General features: G+C 38.2%; 1 protein-coding gene across 2 annotated transcripts in view; it reads right to left on the bottom strand.

Moving 5' to 3' along the window:
- Nucleotides 1-11,880: 11,880 nt before the first annotated feature.
- The window catches only part of MEGF9 (multiple EGF like domains 9), an 84,442-nt gene continuing 69,498 nt past the window's right edge, over nucleotides 11,881-26,824 (bottom strand). The window contains exons 4-6 of one of the 2 annotated variants that reach the window (XM_036855764.1): nucleotides 19,908-20,051; nucleotides 18,748-19,017; nucleotides 11,881-16,624 (exon numbers count right to left, since the gene is read on the bottom strand). In XM_036855764.1, the coding sequence (XP_036711659.1) occupies nucleotides 16,173-16,624; nucleotides 18,748-19,017; nucleotides 19,908-20,051 (866 nt within the window). In that variant the 3' untranslated portion in view covers nucleotides 11,881-16,172. The remainder of the gene's footprint in view (nucleotides 16,625-18,747; nucleotides 19,018-19,907; nucleotides 20,052-26,824) is intronic. The other variant, XM_036855765.1, reaches the window with a different exon arrangement.

Genomic DNA, 26,824 nt, shown 5'->3' on the forward strand with positions numbered 1-26,824 from the left:
CTTTGCACTCTTTCGTTTTATCCTTAGAACACTGTGAAGTAGATTGGGATGACTGCCCTGCTCTTCAGGTCAGGAAACAAGACTCAGGGAGGGGAAGAGATTTGCCCAAGGCCGCACTTCCTTCCTTCCTTTCTCTCTCTCTCTCTCTCTTTCTCTCTTTCTTCCTTAGCTTTTTGTTTAGAAATAATTTCAGGCTTAGAAAAAAGTTGCAAAAGTGTGCAAAGATTTCCCTGTGTAGCCTTCACCCAGCTTCCTAAATTACTAACATTTTAGGATTGGCCAAAAAGTTCGTTTGGATTCTTCCGTGCCATCTTACAGAAAAACCCGAATGAACTTTTTGGCCAACCCAATACATAACCATAGCACAATTGTCAAAAGTAAGAAATTACATTGATAGGATACGATTCACTACAAACATTTTTAAATTTAATCAATTTTCCCATTAATGCCATTTTTCTGGCTCAGGATCCAATCCAGGATTTGACATTGCATTTAGCTGTTATGTCTCATCACCCTCCTCCAATCTGTGGCAATTCCTCTGTCCATGCCTTTCATGATGTTGACACTTCAGAAAAGTTCTTGCCAGTTATTTGATAGAATGTTCCTATTTTGGGGTTCGTGTGGTGTTTCCTCACGATAAAACTGAGGTTGTGCACTTTTGGCAAAAGTACCACGAAAGTGATGCTGCGCCTTTCTCAGGTACCAGGAGGCAGATGATGTTAATACGTCTCATTAATTGGTGCTGTTAACTCTGTTTTCTTGCGTAAGGTGGTATCTGCCAAGATTCTCCATGGTAAAATTACTATTTTTTATAATTGATAAAAATCTTGTGTTGATATTTGAAACTATGTAAATATCCTGTTTTTCATCAAAGTTTCACCCACTTATTTTAGCATCCACTGGTAATTCTTTTTTTTTTTTTTTTTTGGCTGCATTGGGTCTTCATTGCTGCGCACGGGCTTTCTCTAGTTGCAGTGAGCGGGGGCTACTCTTCCTTGTGATGTGCGAGCTTCTCTTTGTGGTGGCTTCTCTTGTTGCTGAACACAGGCTCTAGGTGCACAGGCTTCAGTAGTTGTGGCACGTGGGCTCAGTAGTTGTGGCTTGCAGGCTCAGTAGTTGTAGCACACAGGCTTAGTTGCTCCCCAGCATGTGGGATCTTCCTGGACCAGGGCTCAAACCCGTGTCCCTTGCATTGGCAGGCAGATTCTTAACCACTGCGCCACCAGGGAAGTCCCCATTGATAATTCTTACCCAAAACAATTATCAAAGTGCTGTTTGCCAGTTGATGATGTCCTGTTTTCATCATTCCTTCTATCTTTATTAATTGGAACTCTACTGTAAGGAAGAGCTTTCTCTTCTCCCCCATTTATTCAGTTGTTTATTTAAACCAGTATGAACTCGTGGATATTTGCTTTATTTTGTGAGTTAAAATACATTACTATCATTATTTCTTTTGTTACCCAAATTGTCCTAGATTTGGCCAAGTAACCCTTTGAATACATAGGTGTGCCAAGATTCAAACCCAGGTCTGTCTGGTCCCAAGGTCAGCAGTATTTCTGGCTTGTCACCTGCCCCCTTGCTCACAAGAACTCTTCCCAGCCAACCCTCACCACCAGCAGTCCCTGACCAGTTCCCAATTGTTACCCACTGTCTTCCCCATAGTGTGCTCGGTCGCTAAGCCAGTGATGCCTTCTAGGACCAGCGTCTAACCCCAGGCTGTGCACATAGCTCAATGCCAGTTTGGCAAATTAACTCAAGTCCTGACTTCTTCTCAAGATGGGAAGAAAACTGAGAAATACCCCATACCAAGGGAAGAGCATGTAGATTATTAGGCTAGAGAGGGTAATACACATCAACACCATATGATCTCAGACCTGCCAATTCTACTTTCTGAGCTTCTTTTCTTACCTGTAAACTCAGTACATTAAACAAAAACATTAAGGCTCCCTTCAGCTCTGACATTCCATGAATAACTGATATCAGTTACCATGTACTGAGTGCTTTCTGTGTGCCAGGCACTATGTTGAAACCTTACATTCAATCCTCACAATAACCATTTGAAACAGGGACTGATTATGCTCCAATTTTATAGTTGACAAAACTGAGGCTTAGAGAGGAGAGGGATTTGCCTGGCCATCCAGCTGCGAAATGTTGGAGCTGGGAGCTGAACCCAAATTTCATTCTAAATCCCAGGCTCTTAATCACTATGCCATTTGCCTTTCACTGAATCACTAGTATCCCTGCAGTCACCAGCTGGTTAAAATGCAGATAAGTAATTATAAATCAAAGTAAAACATTTTAAGTACTTTGTTAGTATAAGAAAAATAAGTGTAAGATTCTAGGGACACAAAGAAAAGAGATGAGTCATTCTGACTGAGAGGTTGGGGGAAGGTGTTTTATAAGCAAGATCTATGCCCTGCAGAAGCAGGGTAGAAACCTGTATATGCCATATGGGCGCCAGCTGCTCACTTTTTAACACCAGCAGAAATAAAGTAAAATTGCTATTTGATGCAACGCCATTTACAAAGCCCATGTCACTTTCTTTGATGCTGTCTCATAATTCAGACGTTTGTTATCCTTTATGAATAAGGAAACTGATTCTCAAGAGACATGAACTGATTTTCCCAAAGTCACACAATAAGCTAGTGACAGAGAAAGAAACTTGGACCTCAGTTTTCTAATTCCCAAAAGGTGGTGCTCCTGAATTTTTTTTTTTTTTTTGAAACTTACAGAAGGTATCGCAAATCAAGATCTCCCTGCCTAAATTGATCTTGCTCAGTACCATGGCCAGATCCCCACGCAGCTAAACCCAGAGGCTTGGCTGTAAGAGAGTCAAAGACTTCTGGGAAAACTGTCCTAAGGTACCAGGGAAAGCTTTCAAGCACCCTTCCCAGCTGCACATTTGACTATGTAAAACAGCAACAGCTGTAGGCAAAGAAGGATAATTGAACTAATCAATTGTCTGGACATTTTGCAGGTTAGAAGAATCTTGATGTCTTAATAGTGATTAAATGTGGTGAATTCCTAATAAAAGAACAGACCAGGACCTAGCGAAGGTGGACCTCAAAGAGGTGGCTGCAGCACCTGTTTCCTCAAAGGGATCAATGTAAAGGCCCTTTGCCTTTGCATGTGCCTTCCCCTCTGTGTGGCAAGCCACCAGGTACACTGCACAGGTTGTGCCCTGTTGAGGACACCCAGCCAAGGACGGGCGGAGGCTTGAAATCCAGCCCAGGCTCTGCTTGCCAGGCTGTGGGCTCTGCTTCCCAAGCTGAGTCCATTCCAAAGCAGGGGCATCTCTTCGTAACTCTCCCAAAGGAACTCTTTGTGCTAGTGGTTCTTTTTTTTTTTTTTTTAATATTTATTTATTTGGCTGCACCAGGTCTTAGTTGCGGCACGCGGGATCTTTGTTGCCATGTGTGGGATCTTTAGTTGTGGGATGTGATATCTAGTTCCATGACCAGGGATCGAACCTGGGCCTCCTGCATTGGGAGCGTGGAATCCCAGCCACTGGACCACCAGGGATGTCCCTGTGCTAGTGGTTCTTAAGAGTCTAGAATACCTTTCCTTCCTCTTCTCTGTCTAATTCCCAGAGTTTCCCCAACCATAGTTGAAGAGAATGTCCTGGGCCACAATCTGTATAGCTGCCCCACCTCTGAACTTCCAGAACACCCTGGTCTTATTTATGGCACTTACACAGCTCTATAACTGTCCATTAACTTGCCTGTCTCCTCTATTAGACTGAGCTCCTTGAGAACAGGACTTTATTTTGAATTAATTTTATTGAGATATAATTTATATGCAGTAAAATGCACCCAGTTTAAGTATACATTCTGATGTATTTTGACAAACGTGTACACCCATGTAACCACCACCACAGCCAAGGTATAGAGCAGTGCTCTCCAAAAGAACTTTCCGGGATGATGGAAATGTTCTGAATTAGCACTGTCCAATAGGGTAGCCACTGGCCACGTGTGGCTGTTGAACCCTGGAATTGTGGTTATGGGAATGAGGAACTTAAGTCTTTTAACTTTTTTGTGGGGGGAGGGCCTCACCTTGTAGCATGCGGGATCTTAGTTCCCCAACCAGGGATGGAACCCATGCCCCCTGCGGTGGAAGCACACAGTCTTAACCACTGGACCGCCACGGAAGTCCCAGTTTTTATCTTTTTTTGAAGTATAGTTGATTTACAATATTGGGTTAGTTTCAGGCGTACAACATAGTAATTCGTTTTTTGCTTTGTTTTTTTGCAGATTATACTCCGTTATAGTTTATTACAAGACATTGGGTATAATTCCCTGTGCTATACAGTAAGTCCTTTTTGCTTCTCTATTTTATGTATTTTACTTCGAATCTGTTAATCCCATACTCCTAATTTGTCCCTCCCCCATCCCTCTCCCCTTTGGTAACCATAAGTTTGTTTTCTAGGACTGAGAGTCTGTTTCTGTTTTGTAAATGGATTCATTTGTATTATTTTTTAGATTCTACATATAAGTGATATCATTAAGTATTTGTAAAATTTTTATCTTAAATTTAAATAGCCACATGAGGCTAGTGGCAACTGTATTAGCATTGATATAAAACATTTCCATCACGCCAAAAAGTTCCCTTGTGATCCAGTCCCAATCAATCTCCCTTCCACTTCAGGAAACCATGATCTACTTTCTATCATTAAAGATTTGCCTTTTCTAGAGTTTCAGGTACCTGGCATCATACAGTATGTACACTTTCTGTGCCTGGCTTCTTTTGAAAACAGGTACTTTTAATTCTATATCCTAAAGTCTATCATAGTGCCTGGCAGATAATAGGTGTTTAATAAATGTTGGTGAAAGAGTGAATTATAAACCTTAATTAGAATTAATGATCTTATCCCAAACACTCTTTTTTCCCCACCTAATAGAATACAAGAGTGAAAAAGGCCCTCACAGAGACCATTTAACTAAATCTCTTGGATGAACCAATGGAAATACTGAGACCCAGATGGGTTCCATGGCCTGTCCCAGTTCACTCTGTAAACTTAGAGCGAGGGTTACAGCCTACATGTGCAGACATCAAGGCTTGTACTCTTCTCACTTCCCAATACCCACCTCCCATCCGTTTCCCATAGGCAAACATGGCAACTCTGTGAATCCCCATGGGACCACAGGGATGCCTGCAAGATGCCATGCTGCCTACTTCAGCCTCCTGTGGATGCCATCCTGGCCCCAGATCACTTACCGAAGCACAGAAACAGCAGCGATTAAACTCAGAAAAGTATCTCATTTCATTCCAAGCATACCTAAAACCTAGGAGTGACCTTCCTCCAATACTGGGCTGTGGGTTGGTTTTCTGCTCAGAAAACAAGCCACCTGGTACCGCTCAATAGAGAAAGAATAACACTGCATTTTGGGGGGGGTAACACTTTTATTGAAGACCTCCTAAATAAAAGGGAGAGAGGAAAGGACCTACTATTCATTATAGATGTGGCATGTGCTGGGGTGCTTCACATATGATTTCATTTAACCTCAGTGCAACCTTAAGAGGTCAGCATCATTATTCCTTCTACAGGTAAGGACAGTAGGATTAAGAGCCGTCAGTTATCTTGCCCAGGATACTACAGTGTGGAGCCTGCACTGGAATCCTCTCTGCTTCCAAAGCTGATACTCTTTGTACTACAACCTATTGTGTTTTAGAACTCAGTTAAAGAGCTTTTTCTACTGATGTTCCAGGATGCATCCTTTCATTAGTAATAGCTAAGTAACATATATTGTTGTTTGCTGGGAAACTCAGCTAAATTAGGTGCCAATTACTAATGTAGCCTTAGCCTAGCTTTGCTGGTATACTTCTACCTCCTCTTTGGTATACTAAACTGGTACTTTCATCCTTTATTTAGTGGTTTAATGATCTCTGTCTTTTAATACAAAAGGTGAGGTACGGATTATAAGTAAATGAAGTTCATTCTTTACTCAGGACCAATACCTGTTAACACTGCTACCTTTTCATTTTAACTGAAGGAGATTCAAAATGTAACTGTTGCCAAACTCTGATCCTTGCTCCGGCATATAAAGGCCTCTCCATTTCAGACAATTGCTTTGGGGATTAATGGCCCATTGGAGTCTATACAATTTGCTTAATTGCCCCCAAATTATTATCTCAACTAAAACAGAATCTTAAGAGACAACCATTAATGTCTTTATCCTTGTCTGGAAGACTCTCATCTCGGCAAAAATAGCTTCTTCAAATGAAACTGGATAATCCCCTGGCCATGGTGATTAAAGATAACAATGGCTCATTTAAAAAATGTTTTGGGGGAATTAAAAAGCTGAGATTTAGCCTGTTCTGCAAGCTATTGAAAATAAAGGCAGGAAGGGGAGGACAACAAAAGCATCCATATATCAGACTAAGTTTGCTTCCTGCCCAGTCAGCACAGGTCACAATGTCTGAGGATATGCAGTCCAGTCTGTGGGCGAGATCTCTCTCTGCACTATAGGCGTGACCTTCATCGGCACCATTCCGCTGAAGGAAATTTTGTGCTGTTTGTTCCCAGTGTCACTCAGAAACATCCCTATTTACAAATGACTTGGTGCTGCCCCAGATAACAGTCTATTTGGTTTTTGGTTTAGGCTTGCATTACTTTAAAGCTTACAAACTGCAGTTCTTACATGCCTTTACCATATTTACCAGAGTAAACCCTGCAGTACAGCAGATTCCATCACTCATTCATTCACTAACATTTATTGAGCACCTTTTGGTACCAGGGCTACGCTTGGCAATGGCATTAAAAGATATATACAGTCCCAGCCCTCAACCTGAACAGATGATTTGATAGTAGAGAGTATCATCATCATCATCTTCTTCTTTATCATCATGTTATTATCATGAATGAATGTTGGATTTTGTCAAATACTTTTTCTGCATCTATTGAGATAGTCATCTTAAGATTTTTTTCAGTCTGTGTGAATTTCATTGATTTTCAAATATCACACCAACCATGCATTCATGGAATAAATTCCAGTTGGTCGTGAAATACTATCTTTATATATATATATATATATAATATAATTATTAAATTATATATTAAATATATTTTATATATTGCTGTGTTTAATTGCTTAAGTTTTCTTAGAAATATTTGTATCTGTGTTCTGTCTGTAGTTTTTCTTTTCTTGTGATGTCTGTCTGGTTTTGGCATCAGGGTAATGCTAGTCTAATAGAATGAATTGGGAAGTATTATCTCCTTTTTAATTTTCCGGGCCAAGTTTGTGTGGAATTGATATTATGTTTCATGGAATTTACCAGCGAAGCTATCTGGGCCTGGAGTTTCCTTTGTGGAAGGCTGTTAAATATAAATTCAATGTCTTTAATAGTTATAGGGCTCCTTAGGTTATCTGTTTGAGTGAGCTTTGGTAATCTGTGTCTTTCAACGAATCTGTACATTTCACCTGTCATCAAATTTATTGGCATAAACTTCTCTTATTATCCTTTTAATGTCTGTAGGATCTATAGTGACATCCCCTTATTACTGGGTTTTTAAAAAAATTTTCATGATCATTCTGGCTGGAAATTTATCAATTTTATTGAATTTCTCAACTTCTAGTTCATTGATCTTTTGTTTTCTTTTATATTTATTTTTGCCCTTATTTTTATTCTTTCTTATCTTCTGCTTACTTGAGGTTTATTTTTCTCTTCCTTTTCTAGTTTAAGATAGAATCTTAGGTCACTGATTCGAGATCTTTCTGCTCTAATGTAAACACTCAGTGCTTTGAACTTCCCTCTAAGCACTGCTTCAGCTGCATCCCACAAATTTGAAATGTTGTGTTTTCATTTTCAGTCAGTTCAAAATACTTTCTATTTTATTCATTTCTTCTTTGACCCGTGTGTTATTTACAAGCATGTTAGTTTTTAAGTATTTCAGAATTTTCCAGATATATGTCTGTTACTAATTTTTAATTTAATTCCATGCAGAGAGCATATTTTGTATGATTTAATATTTTTTAATTTAAGACTTATTTTATGGCCCAGTGTATGGTCTATCTTGGTAAATGTTCCATGTACAGTTGAAAGGAATGTATATCCTGCTATTGTTGAGTGAGTGTTCCATGTCAATTAGGTCAAGTTGGTGACAAGTACTCTGTATCCTTACTACTCTTCTGTCTACTTGTTCTATATGTTATTGAGAGAAGGGTTGCAATCTCCAACTGTAATTGTGCTTTTTCCTATTTCCCTTTTCAGTACTATCAGTTTTTGCTTCATGTGTACTGAAGCTCTGTTCTTAAGTGCATAAATATTTAGGATTTTTATACCCTCCTGATGAATTTATTCTTTTAGCATTATGAAATAAAATGTAGTGGATTTGCTTTGTTTCTTTAGTACAGATATCACCAAGTTATGATATTTCCATCTAAACATTTTCTGTATATGCATTTTTTCAAGAGTTGAAATCATGTGTATCCATCAGTTTTTATCCTATTAAAAATTTTCACCATGTTACATAAATATCAGAGTATACGTGTATGTGTGTATACACACACAGTGTTTAAAAAGAATACAATGAAAACCCATGTACACACACACTACTTAAGAAAGAATATTACCAATACCTTTGGAGTCATCTGTGCATGCCCCTCTCCCTTCCAAGGTTATCTTTACTTTTGTATTAATCATTCGTTTTCCTTTACAGTTTTCCCACATAATGTATTTTTAAACAACATATTCCATTTCCCATTTTTGGCCATTATATAAAAGAAATTATATTGTATATATTCTATGACTAGCTTTCTTTGCATGACATTATGTTTTGAGACTCGTCCATGATGTATATAGCTGTACTTCATTCATTCATTTTCAACTACTGTATAAATTCTGTTCAGAGTATATGGATAGACCACAATTTATCCATTCTTCTACTGACAAACAAACAATTGGGATATTTCCAGTTATTTTGCTATAACAAATGATACTGCAATGAAGAGTTTGAAACGCAGGTCCTGGTACACATACATAAGAGCTTCTCTAAACTGTATACCAGAAGTAGAATTGCATGCACATTTTCAAAATATTCTATTTTTTTCACTTAATTTTAGTTCTGTTTTTAATCATTCTTCCTTAGTCTTTTTTTTTTTATAAATTTATTTATTTATTTGTTTATTTTTGGCTGTGTTGGGTCTGTTGCTGCATGCAGGCTTTCTCTAGTTGTGGCAGGCGGGGGCTACTCTTTGTTGTGGTGCACGGGCTTCTCATTGCGGTGGCTTCTCTTGTTGCGGAGCACGTTGCTCTAGGCACGTGGGCTTCAGTAGTTGTGGCTTGCAGGCTCTAGAGCTCAGGTTCAGTAGTTGTGGCGCACGGGCTTAACTGCTCCGCACCATGTGGGATCTTCCCGGACCAGGGATCAAACCCACGTCCCCTGCATTGGCATGCGGATTCTTAACCACTGCACCACGAGAGAAGCCCCATTCATCCTTATTATTAATGACAGTATGTTAATTCAGCAGGTGTATGCACTAAGCCATGTCTCTGTTGTTGAACATCTAGAGTTTGTCTCCATTTTTTTGAACTTTATACACGACTCTGGGGAAAAAAAAAATTTTTTTTGCCACAGAAGTCTCTGCTTTTTAGGTCATTTCTTTATGAGAGATTCCCAGAAGTGGATTTCTTGAATCAAGGCTGTACCAATTTACATTCAGTGGGAGAGGGGATTATTGCTGAAATACATAAAGTAATCCCCATCCCAATAGCTGTTAATCCTTTCGGGATCATAGATCCTTTAGATACTGTGATTAAGGGTATGGACCTTTTCTCCAGGAAAAAAAACCACACACAAATTGTTTATATTCACAAGTAAGCATACAATCTCAAGAGTTTCTCAGACCCTCTGAACCCTGTATGCTGACATCTCTATTAAATAAGAAACATTGTCTTACCCACTGAATATAAAATTTCTTATAATACCTCACCAAATAAGTTCACAGACCAACTGTTGTATCTGTCAAACACTTTTTGTTTTAAACCACCATTTACTGAGTACCCATAACATGCCAGCACTGTGCCAGATACAAGAGACAGAAGAGGAAATGCTCCTGGCTTCAAGGAATGCAGTCTACTGAGGAAGACATAATATAACAAGTATTTGTAATAAAATATGTGCAATAAGAGAGGTCTTCATTAGGCAAATGGAGATATAAATTAAGGACTTATCAACCTTCTTTTATCAAGGGTTTGCAAAGAATGAATAAACATTCTCAAGGATGTTATAGATAGAAGAAACAGTACCAGCAAAGGGAGAAAGACATCATATAACCTGGCATATATACGAAATTATACATGAGTTTATACAGTTGGGTTAGAATGGTAGTGAGCATAAGGAAGGGCGAAGACTCTTCCTTATTTGGAGCAGAGATTAAGAAAAACCTATTGACATTACAGGACTTTAGCAACTGGTCTGACAACACAAAGGAAACCACAAAAGAAGATCTCCTCCCAAACACTTCCTTTATTACCCAAACCTACTCATATTACATACAAAGAAAACATTTTGCCTGTTTTCTCTGCAACTGTCTGAAGTTCAGTGTTCAACACACAACATGTGTATTCTTCTTCTTTTTTTTAATTTATTTATTTTATTTATTTATTTTTGGCTGCATTGGGTCTTCGTTGCTCTGCGCAGGCTTCCTCTAGTTGCGGAGAGCGGGGGCTACTCTTTGTTGCGGTGCGCGGGCTTCTCCCTGAGGTGGCTTCTCTTGTTGTGGAGCACGGGCTCTAGAGCACAGGCTCAGTTAGTTGTGGCACACGGGCTCGGTAGTTGTGGCTCGTGGGCTCTAGAGCGCAGGCTCAGTAGTTGTGGCACACGGGCTTAGTTGCTCCGCGGCATGTGGGATCTTCCCGGACCAGGGACCGAACCCGTGTCCCCTGCATTGGCAGGCGGACTCTCAATCACTGCGCCACCAGGGAAGCCCCAAAAACAGGATTTTAAAGTTCAAATATCAACCAGCTGAAGCTGAATAAACCAACTGAAGTTTATAAAGCTCTCAGGACAAAGGCCTGACTTATTTTTTCTTCTTTTTCAGGGTACCCCTTGGATCTCTAGATGGCATCCTTTGAGCTTTGTCAAAACAGAGGATCTCCAAGGGTACCTCAAAAGAGTAAAACGATGTATTCTCATTACAGGTTATCTAACAGACACATAGAACATGGTTCCCTTCATATTCTAAAGAAAGGACATTTTTTACATGCATGAAAAAGAAATCCAAAAGGAGCAAGTTTTTTCTGTAATATTTTCATGGAAAACCCAATGGATCTCATTGGAGTCAAGTAAAAGCACAAACAAGAATATATGTTAATATATGCTTTTTTCTCAGGGTGTTTTGTTTTGTTCTGAGAGGGGGGAATCTTCTTCGTGTGGCATTTCTTTTCCTAAGTGGAAAACATTCTTTTTTTTTTTTTTTTTAAAGAAATTCACGTTCTTTTATTTATTTATGACTGTGTTGAGTCTTCGTTTCTGTGTGAGGGCTTTCTCTAGTTGCGGCAAGTGGGGACCACTCTTCATCGCGGTGCGCAGGCCTCTCACCATCGCGGCCTCTCTTGTTGCGGAGCACAGGCTCCAGACGCGCAGGCTCAGTAATTGTGGCTCACGGGCCCAGTTGCTCCGTGGCATGTGGGATCTTCCCAGACCAGGGCTCGAACCCGTGTCCCCTGCATTGGCAGGCAGATTCTCAACCACTGCGCCACCAGGGAAGCCCCTAAGTGGAAAACATTCTTTAAAGGAACTTCTTAAAACAGAAAGCATGGTCAGTAAATGAAGGGTTCAAAGACTTTCATGAAGTGGTTTGAAAATAAGTAATCTGTGACGTATATTAAAAGACTTCCAAAAACTCTGACCACATAAAAAAGTAAAACAACAAATCTACAATAGGTACAAATTATATACATTTATTTTTTAATAATTTTAAATAACACTCTTGTATAAATTCTTTCATATATTCAAATCATACACAAATTTAGAAATGCATCATGAAGCCTAGTACAGCATATGCATGAGACATGTTTTTAAAATTTGTGTTAGAATTTTAGTGACATAAATATAAGTTTAATGTTTCAGAAACACTCCCCAATTGCTTGGGCTTAAATTTAACGTAGTACAGAGTGCTTGTGCCTAGCATGAAAACGTCACTGTAAATCAGTTAGCTCCTGGACTAGTGCAGACCTAAAGCCCGGGCTCACGTTCTAGGGCTGCTGGTTCAGTTACTGCGTATGCATGATAAGTAAGAAAGGTTCCCAATGGCCTTTGAAAAAGCATCATTCATCCACTGACATTGTGATGATCCAGAACTGTTCTAGTCCATGTGATGTCATTTGACTTCTTCCGCTGAATCAGTGTGTTCTTCCTGCTTCTCCCCTTGGCATAATCACTGGCTCGGGGCTGAAGGGAAAACTTGCATTAACCTTCCGTTACTCCCCTGCACACACCAAACTCATTTTAGCTTCCAAATTCCTATCAAGATGATCATAATAGACCAAAGGTTCTTCGTGGATGAGGCCAGAAATGCCTTCTTTGCTCTAACAGATTACATTGGGTTGCTTTTTACTTCTCTGACATTTCTGTCAGAGAGCTTTCCTTGACATATATAAATTCAACTCCTTCCCACATACCTCAAAATACAAGAACCAGGGAATGTTCATTATAAGTGGTGCTATGTTCACCATATGTGCTACAGAAAATACACGACCAAGGTGAATGATTTAATAACCCAGTCCAAACTGAGGCTGTCAGGAAGAAGTACTGTTGCTTCAGCTCTCTGGCTCCAAAATAGCACAAGAAGGACTAAGTGTCCTCAAGGCACTCAGCTGACCAAAATGAACTAGTGGGTCAGTGAGTATTGCTTTAGTGGCCAATTTTCTGGGAATATTGGGGCTAGAGAGTAGACATATAATTTGATGCTTCCACAAATCCTCTCCCCCCAAACCTCTCTCCTCCCATTCCACATCTGCTCTGTTCTCTCTTAAAATTCAGGTATCCCTAAGAGTAACACAGTAGGTCCATAGGACCTTAGTACAAATGAGGTTTAGTTTTTATTATCATTTTTCTCTATAACTGGAGAAATTCCATTAGAAGAGACCTCTGGGAGGTAGAGGATGGAGGGAGGGAGGGAGGGAGGGAGGGGAAAGTAAGGGAGGACAGACATACTTAACAACACTACCGAGGGCATCTGTCAGAAATGCGGAAGGGCTTACTAAAACGAATTAATGAAGATAAAAGTATCACTTAATAGCAGTATCTGTCATTCATCAATAAGATTCATACTAGTCTTATGTCATTTGAAAATAAACACATTCCTAATCCTTAGACAAAAATTCTTCCAATATTACTCTTTCTAAAGGACGTATGGGATCCTGGTGCTAAACACCATAGTTCACGGGGATCATGCCTTTAGAGAAATGACTATTGTGCAATGTATTCCATACTGGTTTCCTAGTCTGATTTTGGTTGTAGATCACTTCATGATTGATTTCATTTTAGAGCAAAATTATTTCCACCAGCAGAAGCATGGGACACTAAAGAATATTATTTAAAACAGATTTTAAGACCTTAATTTTTTCCATCAGGACAAACTGAGAACATGACCTAGGAGCTGTTCATAAATATTTAAAGGTAAACATTCTTTGTGATTCAGTTTTTGCAATATCTTTTAAAGTGTGTTTCATGGAATCTCTACATGGCCAGAATCCGGACTATTTGGCTTTGGCTCTTAGACCCCAACAAACTCTTTCTCTGTTCGGTTAACTTCTGTTTAACAAACGCTTATTTCTCACCATCCTCAATCCCTGGCTTGAGGGGGTAGTAATCTGGGGGAAAGGCAGGTATGTCACTTTACACAATTCCTTGGAACTACGCACTGCACGGTCTATACACGCATATGTGGCAGCTGCTGGGGAAATCAGGTTTTCTTTCCCTACTTGGAAGGATTAGTTCACTTTAATGAAGCACAAACTGGTATTTTTATTTTCTTATCACCAATACTGGCTTCAGCGAGTAATCCTCCTGTGTTCTTTCCACAAAGTCCTTCATGGCTGTATGGCCCTGGATTGTACCTTGTACTTAGAAAAATTAGAAACGTTCACAGATGGGACTCTTCCTCCCAGCCTTCTTGTGTTCATGGCTGGGCAGTTTCTGCACAAGCATATGGTTGAAAGAACATGTGCTTCAGAGTTAGGAGTCCTGATTCCAAGCCTAATAATGACATATTATATAGCTTTGAACAAGACATTTAACCTCACCTATAAAATGGGAACAACAATTACTTCCTCAGGGGCCTATGGTGAGGAACAAAGGACACACATATAGAAAGATGCTTTGCACACTGCAAAGGGCTACAGAGATAGTAACTAATTTTAATGTAATGTAATCTCTACTTTCACGAACAATGGCCAAATATTCGGAGCACCTAAGGTTAATAGAAGCAGGTTACCTGCCTGTGCGTCCTCCAGAGCATCGTCTCCAAACCCTGAGAACAACTACAGAGGGATGACCGAATTCCAGGCATTTCTCTGGGGAAGTTAGGCAAAGGTATCAACTTGGATTTCCTAGGTCTAATCTTTGTTTTTTTTTTTTCTAACCACTTGACAGTTTGCTCTCCTTCCTAATAAATATCTATATTTGACTTCTGGCTGCTTTTCCTGGCTTGCTTAATCTACAATCTGTCAATATCATAATTAGATGAGAGCAAAGGTAGAGAGGGCCTCTAAGAAAAAACTGCGTCTAAAAGCAAGGACTAACTATACCCACTCAACTACAGAGCTACCCTCTAACCAGACAAGAAGAAGATACAAGAACTGTAGCACTGCAGAGAGATGGTACACACCTCATGGCATGTGAGTGACAGGCTACGTTCAAATGTAGGAAGTATTTTGGGGTGGGGGGAGAATATAAATATTTCACAGGCATGATATTTCACAGGGGATCCCAAGTAATATGATGGCTTTTCTTTTGGAACTAAAATATTTCTAATTCCTTTGGAAGACTATGTTTTACATTAAAAAAAATTCTTTAATGAGGATATGTTCTACATTAATCTATGTAAAATATATAGAGGCTAATGTCTAATTAGGTGAGTAGTTTGGAGAGTGCAGCCTGTGTCCCAGCTTAACAAACACTGTCTTCAAAATCTATTGCTTGAATCTATAGGAAGCCAAGACCATAGAACTCTACTTTTAGATTGAAAAAGGGAAAGAAAAATTAGAAACACCCAACCTCTTACAAATTTCAACAGTGTCCAAAGAGGGACTAAAAATGACTGATGCTCACCAGAGTCCCAGCTCTAGCAATATTGCCATCTATGTTACAGTATTTTAACCCCATATTTTCTTTTTACAACTCCATTAACTGCTGTACAAATAAATTCTAAATGATAAAATATGACATGATTTTTTTTACAAATAGATACAAATACAATGCTGACCAGATATTCTACATTAACTATATACACCTTATTTCTCTAGAGGCAGGAATATTCTTATTTTTAGACAACTTATCATTTACACTGAGACCCTAAGGAGGACCATCAGCTTCCTGCTCCCAGATGTTGCCTTCCTCTCTCTACCATTAGAAGGAAGCTTATCCTGTGCTTTAATCTTATCATTGAGCAAGAATTCTGGAAGGAAAAATCAAACCCTTCTAAAGATCTTCTTGGGACTTTTCTGCCCCTATTCTGGAAATAATCAAGGTTGTTTATTGTGATACAGCCCCAACATCAGCTTTTCCTCAATGAATATCACCCCTGACCCCTCCTTTAAAAAAATGTGTTTCAGGAATGGAGATGAAGTCTTCTGGCAGTCCTTTCCCCCTCCACATCCATCATCCTGTTTCCGCTGGTCTGATAAACACTTCCCCAGGAGTCTATTTGGAGGTCAAAGTGGATTTGGGCTGCACTATGCGGTTCCGCCTTTCTATACTCCCATGTGGTTTGGTACAAAAATATACTTTACTTCAAGTCCTTATTGTCAGTGACTGCTTCAGATCTTCATGGGAAATCTAAGAGTAATAGGCTAAGTACATTATAAATTTGTACCTGAAAATTTCAGATGCACTATATGCCTTTGCTTTCTCATCGCAGTGACTCTACCCAGGCTTTGTTTGGCCCAGGGGTGGACGCTGTTTTAGTAAGCACTGTGGTCTCACAATCCTGGAGAACAGCTCTAGCTCCTTAGGCTTTATAGTTATGTATTGGTGTCGTCAGGGTCAGTTGCCCATTGGGAGCCACTTCATTGCCATCATCTTCCAACAATCCTGACACATCTGCATTGGGAATGCTGTCATGGTAGCTGCTGAAACTGATATTGTCTTCTTTTAGCTCAATGGTCCAAAAGGGGGCGTTGAGTTTCCGGTTTTGGTACTCCCGGTACATATATACGGCCCCCACAAAACCCATCAGCAGCACCACCACGATGATGATGACTGTCAAAATGATGATGTTAAACTGGGTCCATGATACGTCAGCTAAAGCTGATGTGCTATTTTCAGCAGAGCTTACTGAAAAGATAGTCTGCAGGGTTGTAGGGGTAAATGTACTATTTATAACAGGGGTGGGCACTGATGTGGTCAAAGAGGCATTGGAAACCAAAATGGTAGAACCTTCAGGTGTTGGAACAATAACTTCTGAAAATAAAAACAGAGAATGAAATGTAAAAGACAAAACATCTTGTTTTAAGAAACCATAAAAGAAATACACATGGGAGTGGAAATTGATATGGGATGTTGACATGATACTCTGCTTTAAGGTAATGCAAGTTAAAAATAACTTTTTAAGAAATATCATGAAAAGAATCAGGGTCTAGAAAGCTAGATTATTACATCCATGGCTGTTATCCAAAATGTATAATATCTATGCTAAAATCTTTGGGAAAATTCTAATGTTGGAGTTTTCCAACCTTCTCTACTCTTGAATAGATTCATACAAATTCCTGAAAAGGTAGTAAATATGTCACTAGAGACTTCTAAATCACTTGGTTAAAAGTGATTTAGATAATAATCATTTGAACTAAGATAAGTTCAACATGTCTGATGGCATTTCATAAAGGTAAAATTCTCTTCAATGGAGGCAAAAACAAAATAGGAAAAATTGTATTTCTAGTTACTTCTGAAAAACACAATTTAAATATCCGAAGTTGATATGAGCCAAGACAGAAAACAGCCATTGCAAGCGTAGTGATTCTTCCTTTATGTAGATTATAGCTATTTTATAACTAAGGTACTATACTTTGTACTTTTAATGCAGCATAGCTCAGTAGAGATACCAAAAGCTTTGGAATCAAGTAGAACTGTGTGGCAATAAATAAGTCAGTTAATCTTTTTTTTTAATGCTATTCTTGTCTGCTTACATTCTTTTTATTTATGTATGTATGTATGTATGTATGGCTGTGTTGGGTCTTTGTTTCTGTGCGAGGGCTTTCCCTAGCTGCGGCAAGCGGGGGCCACTCTTCATCGCGGTGCGCGGGCCTCTCACTATCCCGGCCTCTCGTTGCCGAGCGCAGGCTCCAGACGCGCAGGCTCAGTAATTGTGGCTCACGGGCCCAGCCGCTCCGCGGCATGTGGGATCCTCCCAGACCAGGGCTCGAACCCGTGCCCCCCGCACCGGCAGGCAGACTCTCAACCACTGCGCCACCAGGGAAGCCCAAGTCAGTTAATCTTTTTAAAACTGAGGTTCCTCACCAATAAAATGGGAATAGTGATATCTAATTTGCAGAGTTCTTGGGAAGGATTAAATTAGATAAGGTACTATATAACATTATCACATTTAATGTTTACAGTGCTTGGCATATAGTAGGCACTCAACAAAATGATTACTATTATCATTACAATTCATCACTACAGTCAGACACATCAATCTATCCTAAAAAGAGGCATGTTTTACATTTCCTAATAACTAATAAGAAAAATCATCACAGCCCTGTCAGCTAAGTATGGACAAGGTATGCCTCCAGTGGGAAAGAGAATTGAGTGACAGGACCTCCAGGCTAATGATAGGGTTCAATCTGAGCTTTTTAGCCTTGATAACTGCAGAATAAGGATATCAAGAAAATGGCAGAAGGATAACCCTTGCCACAGACCAACTGCCTATCAGCCCAGTATTCAGCATCTGTCAGAATATCAAAGAATGGTTTATAGAAGAGCATGGCCTAATCTCTATGACCTAATAAAGCTTGAATATCCCCAGTTCATCCTAAATTTCTAATCATTAATTTTTATCTAAACCCTTACTGAACTTCCCTGTAAGAAACATTTTGCCATATGAATAACTTTTTATTTTAAAAATTGAGGAATATTTTTACTATTTCCTCCATCACACCTGGGAAAACTTAAGCCCAAAGTTAGGACAGAAGTTAGAATAAACCCTTGTTTCTCAGCTGGAACTTCTAACCAGATATAGGTTTCTACTTAAAAAGACCTTTGATGATCACTGGAAGTGATGAGAATATAGGAAGCAAAGGATAAAAGAAATGACAGGACTTTAAAAATATTTTTTAAAAAATAGATGAAGAGAAAATGTGAGAACACTGCAATGACTTTGTCTTGGTCCTCAGATTTCTAGAGTTGACTCTGGAGTCTCAGGAGAGCAACAGGAATAGAAGGAAATCTCTTTAGGCAAATATCTATCAAAATCTATTTCCAGAAAACTTCTCTGGTAGGATTGGAAGCTTTTACAAAGCTAAAAGTAGCTGTCCTGAAATTTTCACTGCTAGGTTTAAATATTAAATTTACAACCTTAGGTGAAGTTTTACCTTTCTTGATGCAATTTCCCTCGAGGTCTTGAACATAACCTTCTAGGCAGTTCTCACACCAAAACCCAGTGGTGTTATGGAGGCAGTTGATGCACTCACCACTCTCAGGCTTACAAATCTTTGGAGTTTTAACTGGGTCCACGTGGCCATGACACTGGCACTCCATACAGATGCTGTCAGAATTGTAATAGCCATTGTCACATTCATTGCAGTTCTGGCCCATGTAACCATCTTTACACCGGACACATTCAGGTTTCAATTCACCCAGTTCTGAAAGAGAGAGAACATCAAAATAATTTAGTAAAATTTCAAGCTACAATTGAAAATGCAAAACTAATACTAGTCCCCCCACCAGAACAGTTTACACACCCTGCCTACTATCTCCTCTCAAACTTAAGAAACACATGGAATTCAGACTAATAATTTACACCTTATTTATTAATTGTCCAGTTTGTTGTGAGAATGATAGGGCCACCCAGAAAATCTATTTAGGTAGAGAAGGAAAGAAGTGTGCCTACATAAAGAATCGGAGTAATTGAGATGGATAGGCACTCAAAATTTTTTTATTCCTTCCTCTTCAGTCATGTCAGATGGAACAAAATACAGTTTTTTGTTTGTTTGTTTGTTTTAAAGTAGAAGCCTAGTGCTTTTTTTTTTTTTTATTTTTTTTTATTTTTGGCTGTGTTGGGTCTTCGTTTCTGTGCAAGGGCTTTCTCTAGTTGCGGCAAGCGGGGGCCACTCTTCATCGCGGTGCGTGGGCCTGTCACTATCGCGGCCTCTCTTGTTGCGGAGCACAGGCTCCAGACGCGCAGGCTCAGTAGTTGTGGCTCACGGGCCTAGTTGCTCCGCGGCATGTGGGATCTTCCCAGACCAGGGCTCGAACCCGTGTCCCCTGCATTAGCAGGCAGATTCTCAACCACTGCGCCACCAGGGAAGCCCCAAAATACAGTTTTAACAAAAACTTCCTCATCCCTCCCTCATGTCTCATTTCACATATGTATTTGGATTTGACTGCAAATTCCTAGAAAGGAAAACCTATACTGTTTTTTTAACTCCCTTTCACCTACAGCATCTAGAACTTTATCAACACACTTTCTACCTATTGATAATTGATTCACTGATTTTTCCTCTAAAAATGAAGATTTAGGGAAAGGCCTTACTTATGATACAACTGCCTGTAGATGTCACTGCTGAACAAGGGCAGCGAAGACATTCTTTAGTGGCATCAGGACTCTGATAAAATCCTTCTTTGCATTCTTCACAATGATCCCCTCTGCTATTATTCTGGCAATTTAAACAAGCACCTAAAAGAAGCAAATCATTTCAAGAAGTTAAAGATTTACTCTGAAAGCACAGTAACTTTAAATAGATCATACCTGCAACCAAAAAAACCTTAGGAGTTAACCAGAAAAAGTTATCCACCAGAGATTGCACAGAGTTCAGTTTCTACCCCATCTTATTTCTATACTAAACAGGCCTATCAGTTCTGTGTCCCCTACTAGATTGTAAACTCTTTAGGGAAAGGCTAGGTACATGACTAGAGTCGCAATAAGCCCTTGTTGATTGATTGACTACATACCAAAAGCAGGCCAACAATTTGCAAAGAAAAAATAAAAACAACCTAAAGACCTATTAAAAGAATAGATAAATTGTATTATTTTAATTGTTGGGATACTGTAGTTAAATTAGTGAACTATACCATATGTATGAACACACATAAATCCTAAAAACAATGTTGGTTGAAAAAAGCAAACTGTAGAATGATACATAAAGAAGGAGAGTGCTTACTTATTTTGTAAAAATTGACTGATTGAAATAAAAATTTTAAAAACCACACTAAACAATACTAAGCAAATGGATACATAATACTCTAGGCAGATGGATACATACATATGCAGTAAAAACTAAATCCAGACTGAAAGGGTACAGGCAAGTTATATGCTCTGTTATATGTCTCTGTAGAGGGAGGGAGAAAAACGAGAGCAGGGAAGAAAACAAAGAGGAAGAATTCCAACTCTATTTGAAATTTTCTATTTCAAATATGTAACTATAAATATGTATAAATATTAAGCAAAATACCAAAGTGTTAATATTTATTAATTCTTTGTTATATTATTCTCCATATTTTTTTAAGATTTTTTTTTTTTGATGTGGACCATTTTTAAAGTCTTTATTGAATTTGTTAAAATATTGCTTCTGTTTTTTATGTTTTTGGTTTCCTGGCCCCAAGCCATATGAGATCTTAGCTCCCCAACCAGGGATCAAACCCACACCCCCTGCATTGGAAGGCAACGTCTTAACCACTGGACCACCAGGGAAGTCCCTCTCCATATGGTTTTATATTTAAAAATTCAAAATAAAAATGAAAACAATTAATAAAGAAAATGAAAAGGAAGGAGGCAAGCAAAGTTACGTGTTTCTTAATAATACTCCTTCGGTTCCCTACTAGTAAGGACATTCTACAGGCACTGAAGCAGCATAACATCTGCAAACAGGAAACAAAAATGTGTAGTGTAATTTACATTCCACAAAGATTCAAAGGGACACTCAGAACTCCTATTACAGAAATAAGTGAGTAAACTCTACAAAGAAATCTAGGAAGACAATGAAATTTTTACATGATAAGCTAAATATAGTTCAGTGCAAAAGTATCATAAGTAATTTTATTTGATTTCTTTTCCTTACTAGTGAAATATTTACAAAAAAGGGGAGCGAGAATGAGGCTGTGGAATAAAATGGTCTGACAACTGGAACAAGATTTGAAAAACCAAAAGAATGGAAATTATTAACATACATCTCAAATCTCAGTTCTTATGTGATTACAGCAAAGTTCCTTGAAACTTCATGAACTTATTCAGAAAGACATTTTTTTTAAGTTTATTATATGAACACTTAACTCTGAATTAAATCAAATTTGCATGTAACTATCACTTTTAATTATAGAATTTTTTAAGGCCTGATAGTGTTAATGATGTATTTCATATATGTAACAAAGTAGTATATCCTCATACGTTGATAAACACTTAAGGTACTGATTTCTTCGCAGATCTTCTTATATCCTGATCCCTCTTTAGCTATGTATCATTGTGACAATAAAAATAGCTGAAAAATACATCTAGGAAACTGTAGATTTGGCTCTAAAAATAAAATAAATGTCAAAGTGTTCTGCAGGTTGGAAAAGTCAAAACCTACTTTATGTATAAAATCTGTCTACCTGCTCTCCCCCTATTAAAAATGTCCAACGGAAATAATTTTCAAGAAAAATTTCTGATAACGTCCTAAACTTTAATATAAAAATATCTCAAAAATTAATAGTTCTGAAACAGAATAAGGATGCATTCCAATAACATGCCATTTGCAAAGTGGCAAGAAAAGGTCTTATTAAAAAACAATATATATATATACTTTTAATACTTTGCTCCTACAGTGTTACTGGACCTACATGCTTATTATTTTGGGGCTTTCTACTATTCTAGGTAAGACCTTCAAACGTTTGTTGTTGTGCTTATCACAATACAGCTTCACTCTCCTAAACCATTTATATTAGAATATTTAATATCTTTTTCCAGAAGAATTTCTTATTTCAATTTGTTTTACGCGACAAGCCGCAATGAGAAATCAATAAGAAAAAATAAGCCTACGTGGTAAATATGTTATCTGAAAAGTAAAGGAGGAAACAAGTATAACAATAAGACTCATCAGTTTTTAAAAACTCATCACTCTACATTGCTTTAAAAATGGCATGCACCTGGAACACAGCTATAGAAAAAGAAAATTAATAAATTAAAGACAGATAAGACATAAATACACCAGAATGCTAACAATAGTTGTGAGGGGCAACAGTCCTTTAAGTGTTTTATTCCCCTCTAATTTTTAAATTGTCTCTATTATGAACTTATCACTTTTATTTTTACTATCTTAATTTTTTTCTGATTACAAAATTAATACATTGTAAAATGTATCACATGTATATTGTAAAATATTTCAAAAACTCAAGCAATTTTAAAACATTTCATGTACAAAATTGAAGATTGATTTTTACAATAAAAATAAAGATCATAACTTTTAAAGTCCATATACAGCAGGAACTAATAATATGAATTTGCTTTTCTAACAGCTTACAACTCCTCTTTGGGAGGCAACATAACATAAGAAAAATGGTATGTATTTCATGTCAGATATGAGTTCCATTCTCAGCTGAACCTCTTACAGCTATGTGACCTTCAGCAAATAGCTTCTCTGAGTTTCACTTTTTTAATATGTAAAATGGGATAATAATTCCTTGCCCAATGATTTAATGTAATGTAAACATTTCAGAGGGTATATGTAAATATTCCATAGGATATAATGCTTCAAATTCCTCATCTACGAACTAGGAAAGCTGAACTAGATGAGATCTAAGTTCCCTTTAAAATCTGAAATTTGAGAATCTTTCTTTTATGATAAATGACATATAAAAATTAGGTGAAGTGTAACTTTGTTCATTATGCTCTGCCTGGAACCTCCCAAATATAACAATACTGCCTTAAAATTCACATTTTCTTTGCTGAAAGATGGCCAAAGGAGCAAATCCAAAAAAAAGAATAAGTGTTTCCTGAAGATGATCTCATGCTCCTTGGCTAAGCATCAAAAAAATCTGGTGGTGGTAACCAAGAAAATAACTGGTCAAAGAAAAGAATGTAGGGTTCTTTTCCAACCAAATTCAGTGACAAAGCTTTGAAAGCATAAATCGCCACCTGTAAAAAGCCTTTTCCTTATTTATTTCGTTACCTCTAATTCACATATAAACCTGTCAGAAATGCAGCAAGGTACTTTGTCATAAAAAGAAATGCCTAATCTCCTCTATGCAACAGAAGACAAACTTCAACCTGTTAAACAGAAAGAAGGCCAGCCTAAGCAAACAAGGGAGAGGGTAACAGAAGATAAGGTCAGAGAGAAAGGCAGAGGCCAAAAAAATGTAGTCATGGAAGGAAGTTTGAATTTTATTCCAAGAGGGATAGGAAGACTTTGGAGGGTCTGAGCATGGGAACAACATGATTTGGTTTTACATTTTTAAAAGATCACGCTGGTTGTTATGTGAGACTGGACTGTGGTGGGGTGGGGTTCAGAGGATGAGAGGACAAGAGAGAAGGCAGAATGGTCAGATGAGAGCGTGTCAAAGTAGTTCAGAGAGATGACAGCTGCTTAGACAAGGATGATAGCAAAGAAGGTCATGTTGAATGTCAGGCTGACAGAACTTGCTGACGGACTGGATCTGCAGTAAGGAAAAGAAGCAAATGTGACTCCTATGGTGCCAGTCACCAAAATGAAGGACACTAGAACACTAGGAGTAAAGCGGGCTTAACTTATATAGTAAAATGAAGAGTTGTTTTGGATGTGTTAAGGCTACCTTGCCACTTAGAGCAGCGGTCCCCAACCTTTTGGCACCAGGGACTGGTTTCATGGAAGACAATTTTGCCATGGATGAGGGTGGGGGGGGGGGTGGGGGGATGGTTCAGGCGGTAATGTGAGCGATGGGGAGCGGCAGACGAAGCTTCACTTGCTCGTCCGCCGCTCACCTCCTGCTGTGCAGCCTGGTTCCTAACGGGCGGCAGACTGGTACCGGTCCACGGCCCGGGGGGTTGGGGATCCCTGACTTAGAGCATTCAAATGAAGATGTCAAGTGCACCGTTAGATCTTTGAGTGTAGAGATCAAGGGAGAAATGTAAATCTGGTAATTAGCTCATTTGTAGATGGCATTTAAATTAAATCCAAGGGACTGAATGAGATCATTTAGGGAGAGTATAAATGCAGAAGACAAATGTGTCAAGACAAACAAACCTCTGAGGCACTCCAGTGCTTATAGGTGAAAAGAAGAAGATCTAGCAGAGCTGACTGAGGAGGAAAAAAAAAAAAAAAACAGGAAAGTGTGATATCTTAAAGTGAAGAAAGTCACTGAGGAATGAAGGATGAAGGAGTGGTCAACTCAGTCAAGCTACTGACCAGTCAAGGTACTCCCCATGAGACACTATGAATACACAAAGTCGCCTTAAATTCTTAAAAAGAAGTACTCTATGTGAACATAAAGTTTTAGCTTAAAAATGACAGTCCCTCCCACCTCCATTTTAAGGGAAGTCTGTGTTCAATAAAGAAAATCTAGAAAAATACAGGAGAATAGAGACAAGATAAAAATCACCCAAAGAAAGCTGTTATTAAGATTTTGAATACTTTTCCTTGCATCTCTCCTTATATAGAGAAGTTTGGGTTTTGCTTTTTAAATAGCTAGTCTCACAACTAAACATATGGCACATGTCGTTGTATACCCTGCTTCTTTCACTCTCTCATGTCGTTATATTTCATTCTTTAAAACATTTTCATGGCAACATAACAATAGTTGCCATTTATTGACTGCTTGTAATTAGCCAGGCACTGTACAAACATATTGCATTGAATCTTCACAACATCCCATTAGGCAGTTACTGTTATAATCCCAAATTTCTAAGTGAAAAAACAAGGCTAAGTAATTTGTACAAGGTAAGTCAAGATTTCACTTTCTGTGCTCTTATCATGTATTGCCTAGATAACATAATTTGCTTCATTTCCCGCTGTTAGAAATAGAGTTGTCTTATTTTTTAGAATTATAACTACCACTGTGGTGAGCATCTTTGAACATAAAGCTTTTTATGAATTTCAAATTATTTCCTAAGAATTGATTCCTGGAAACAGAATTACTGGATCAGGGAAATATTTTTAAGACATATTGCTTTCCAAAATATTTTTCTCAATATATTGTATCATGAAAAGGTTACTTTAAAAATCTACTTCAATCTAAAACACAAGGTATAGATAAAGACTAGGCGGGTGGGGGAAATAAGAACTGCAAAAACACAGTAAGTGGCCACCAGAGGGCAACCGTATCACAACACTGTTGAAAAAAAATCTTTTCAAAATTTGAGACAAAAGGAAAGACTGATTTTATATTAAGCTGGCAGTTTTATATTAAGTGTTTGCACTCTTTCACATTAGATTCCACTTTTATTATATTTCCAAACAGAGAAACCATTTATTTCTTATTACTAGCTGCTTTAGAAATCATAACCATGAAAAGGATTTCTTTTGCCTTAAATTATCTCCTGAGCAAAAACAGGTTGGGATTTATGTGACACTAAAGAAAGCTACCTCGCTGCTGCAAGGAAAATTAGAAATGAGAACCAGCAATGTAGACTGCTTCCTGGTACCATAAACGACCTAGGGAGCAATTTAAATCAACTCAGCATGATGAAGCATTTCTGTCGTTCTCCAGGATTGAAACTCATCTTTGCTCTGTAAGTTTCTCCATTCATTTGTTCATTTATTCAACAAAAATTTAGCAAATACTTACTATGTGCAAATATCTTTGCTAAATATTGTATAAAATGGTGAACAAAACTGGTATGAAACTTACAATGTAGTGAATAAACCATATATGACTCATAATCACAAATAAATATATAATTACAAACTGTGATATGTGCTATGAAAAAAATACAAGTGTATATGAGAGTGTATAATTGGGAATTATCATTTAGCTTGGAGCATGAACTGCTTTCTAATGAAGTCACTTTTAACTGAAGGCCTGAAGGAAGGATATGGTTTAATAAGACAAAGGGGCCAGGGGTGGAGGTACAGGTATATTAGAAAGACCATTCTAGGCAGAGGAAAGATCATGTATGAGAATCTTGGGACAGGGGAACATAACACGTTTTAGGAGTAGAAGCCAGTATGACTGGATCACAAACAGTAAAGAAAAAGAATAGCACAAAATAGAACTGGCAAGTAGGCAGGGACCAGATCACATAACTGAAAAAAAAGAAAAACACAATTTCTTCTAAATCAATTTGTTTCACCACAGACTACAGGATTAGAATGAAGAATAAGATTTCAACACATTTTTCCAGGGTACTTTCTTTTCAAATATTCTGCTACCTTGGTCTCATAAAAACACTTGTACTTGTCAGACTAGTATGTTCTGATATTTTTTGTTGGGGAAAAAAAGATTTCCAAGGAAGTATCTCTAATCCTTACATTCAGGAAAACTGAAGAGCAGAAAAGTTAATTG

The sequence above is a fragment of the Balaenoptera musculus genome, chromosome 6, assembly GCF_009873245.2.
Source record: "Balaenoptera musculus isolate JJ_BM4_2016_0621 chromosome 6, mBalMus1.pri.v3, whole genome shotgun sequence".
NCBI classification, from domain to species: domain Eukaryota; kingdom Metazoa; phylum Chordata; class Mammalia; order Artiodactyla; family Balaenopteridae; genus Balaenoptera; species Balaenoptera musculus.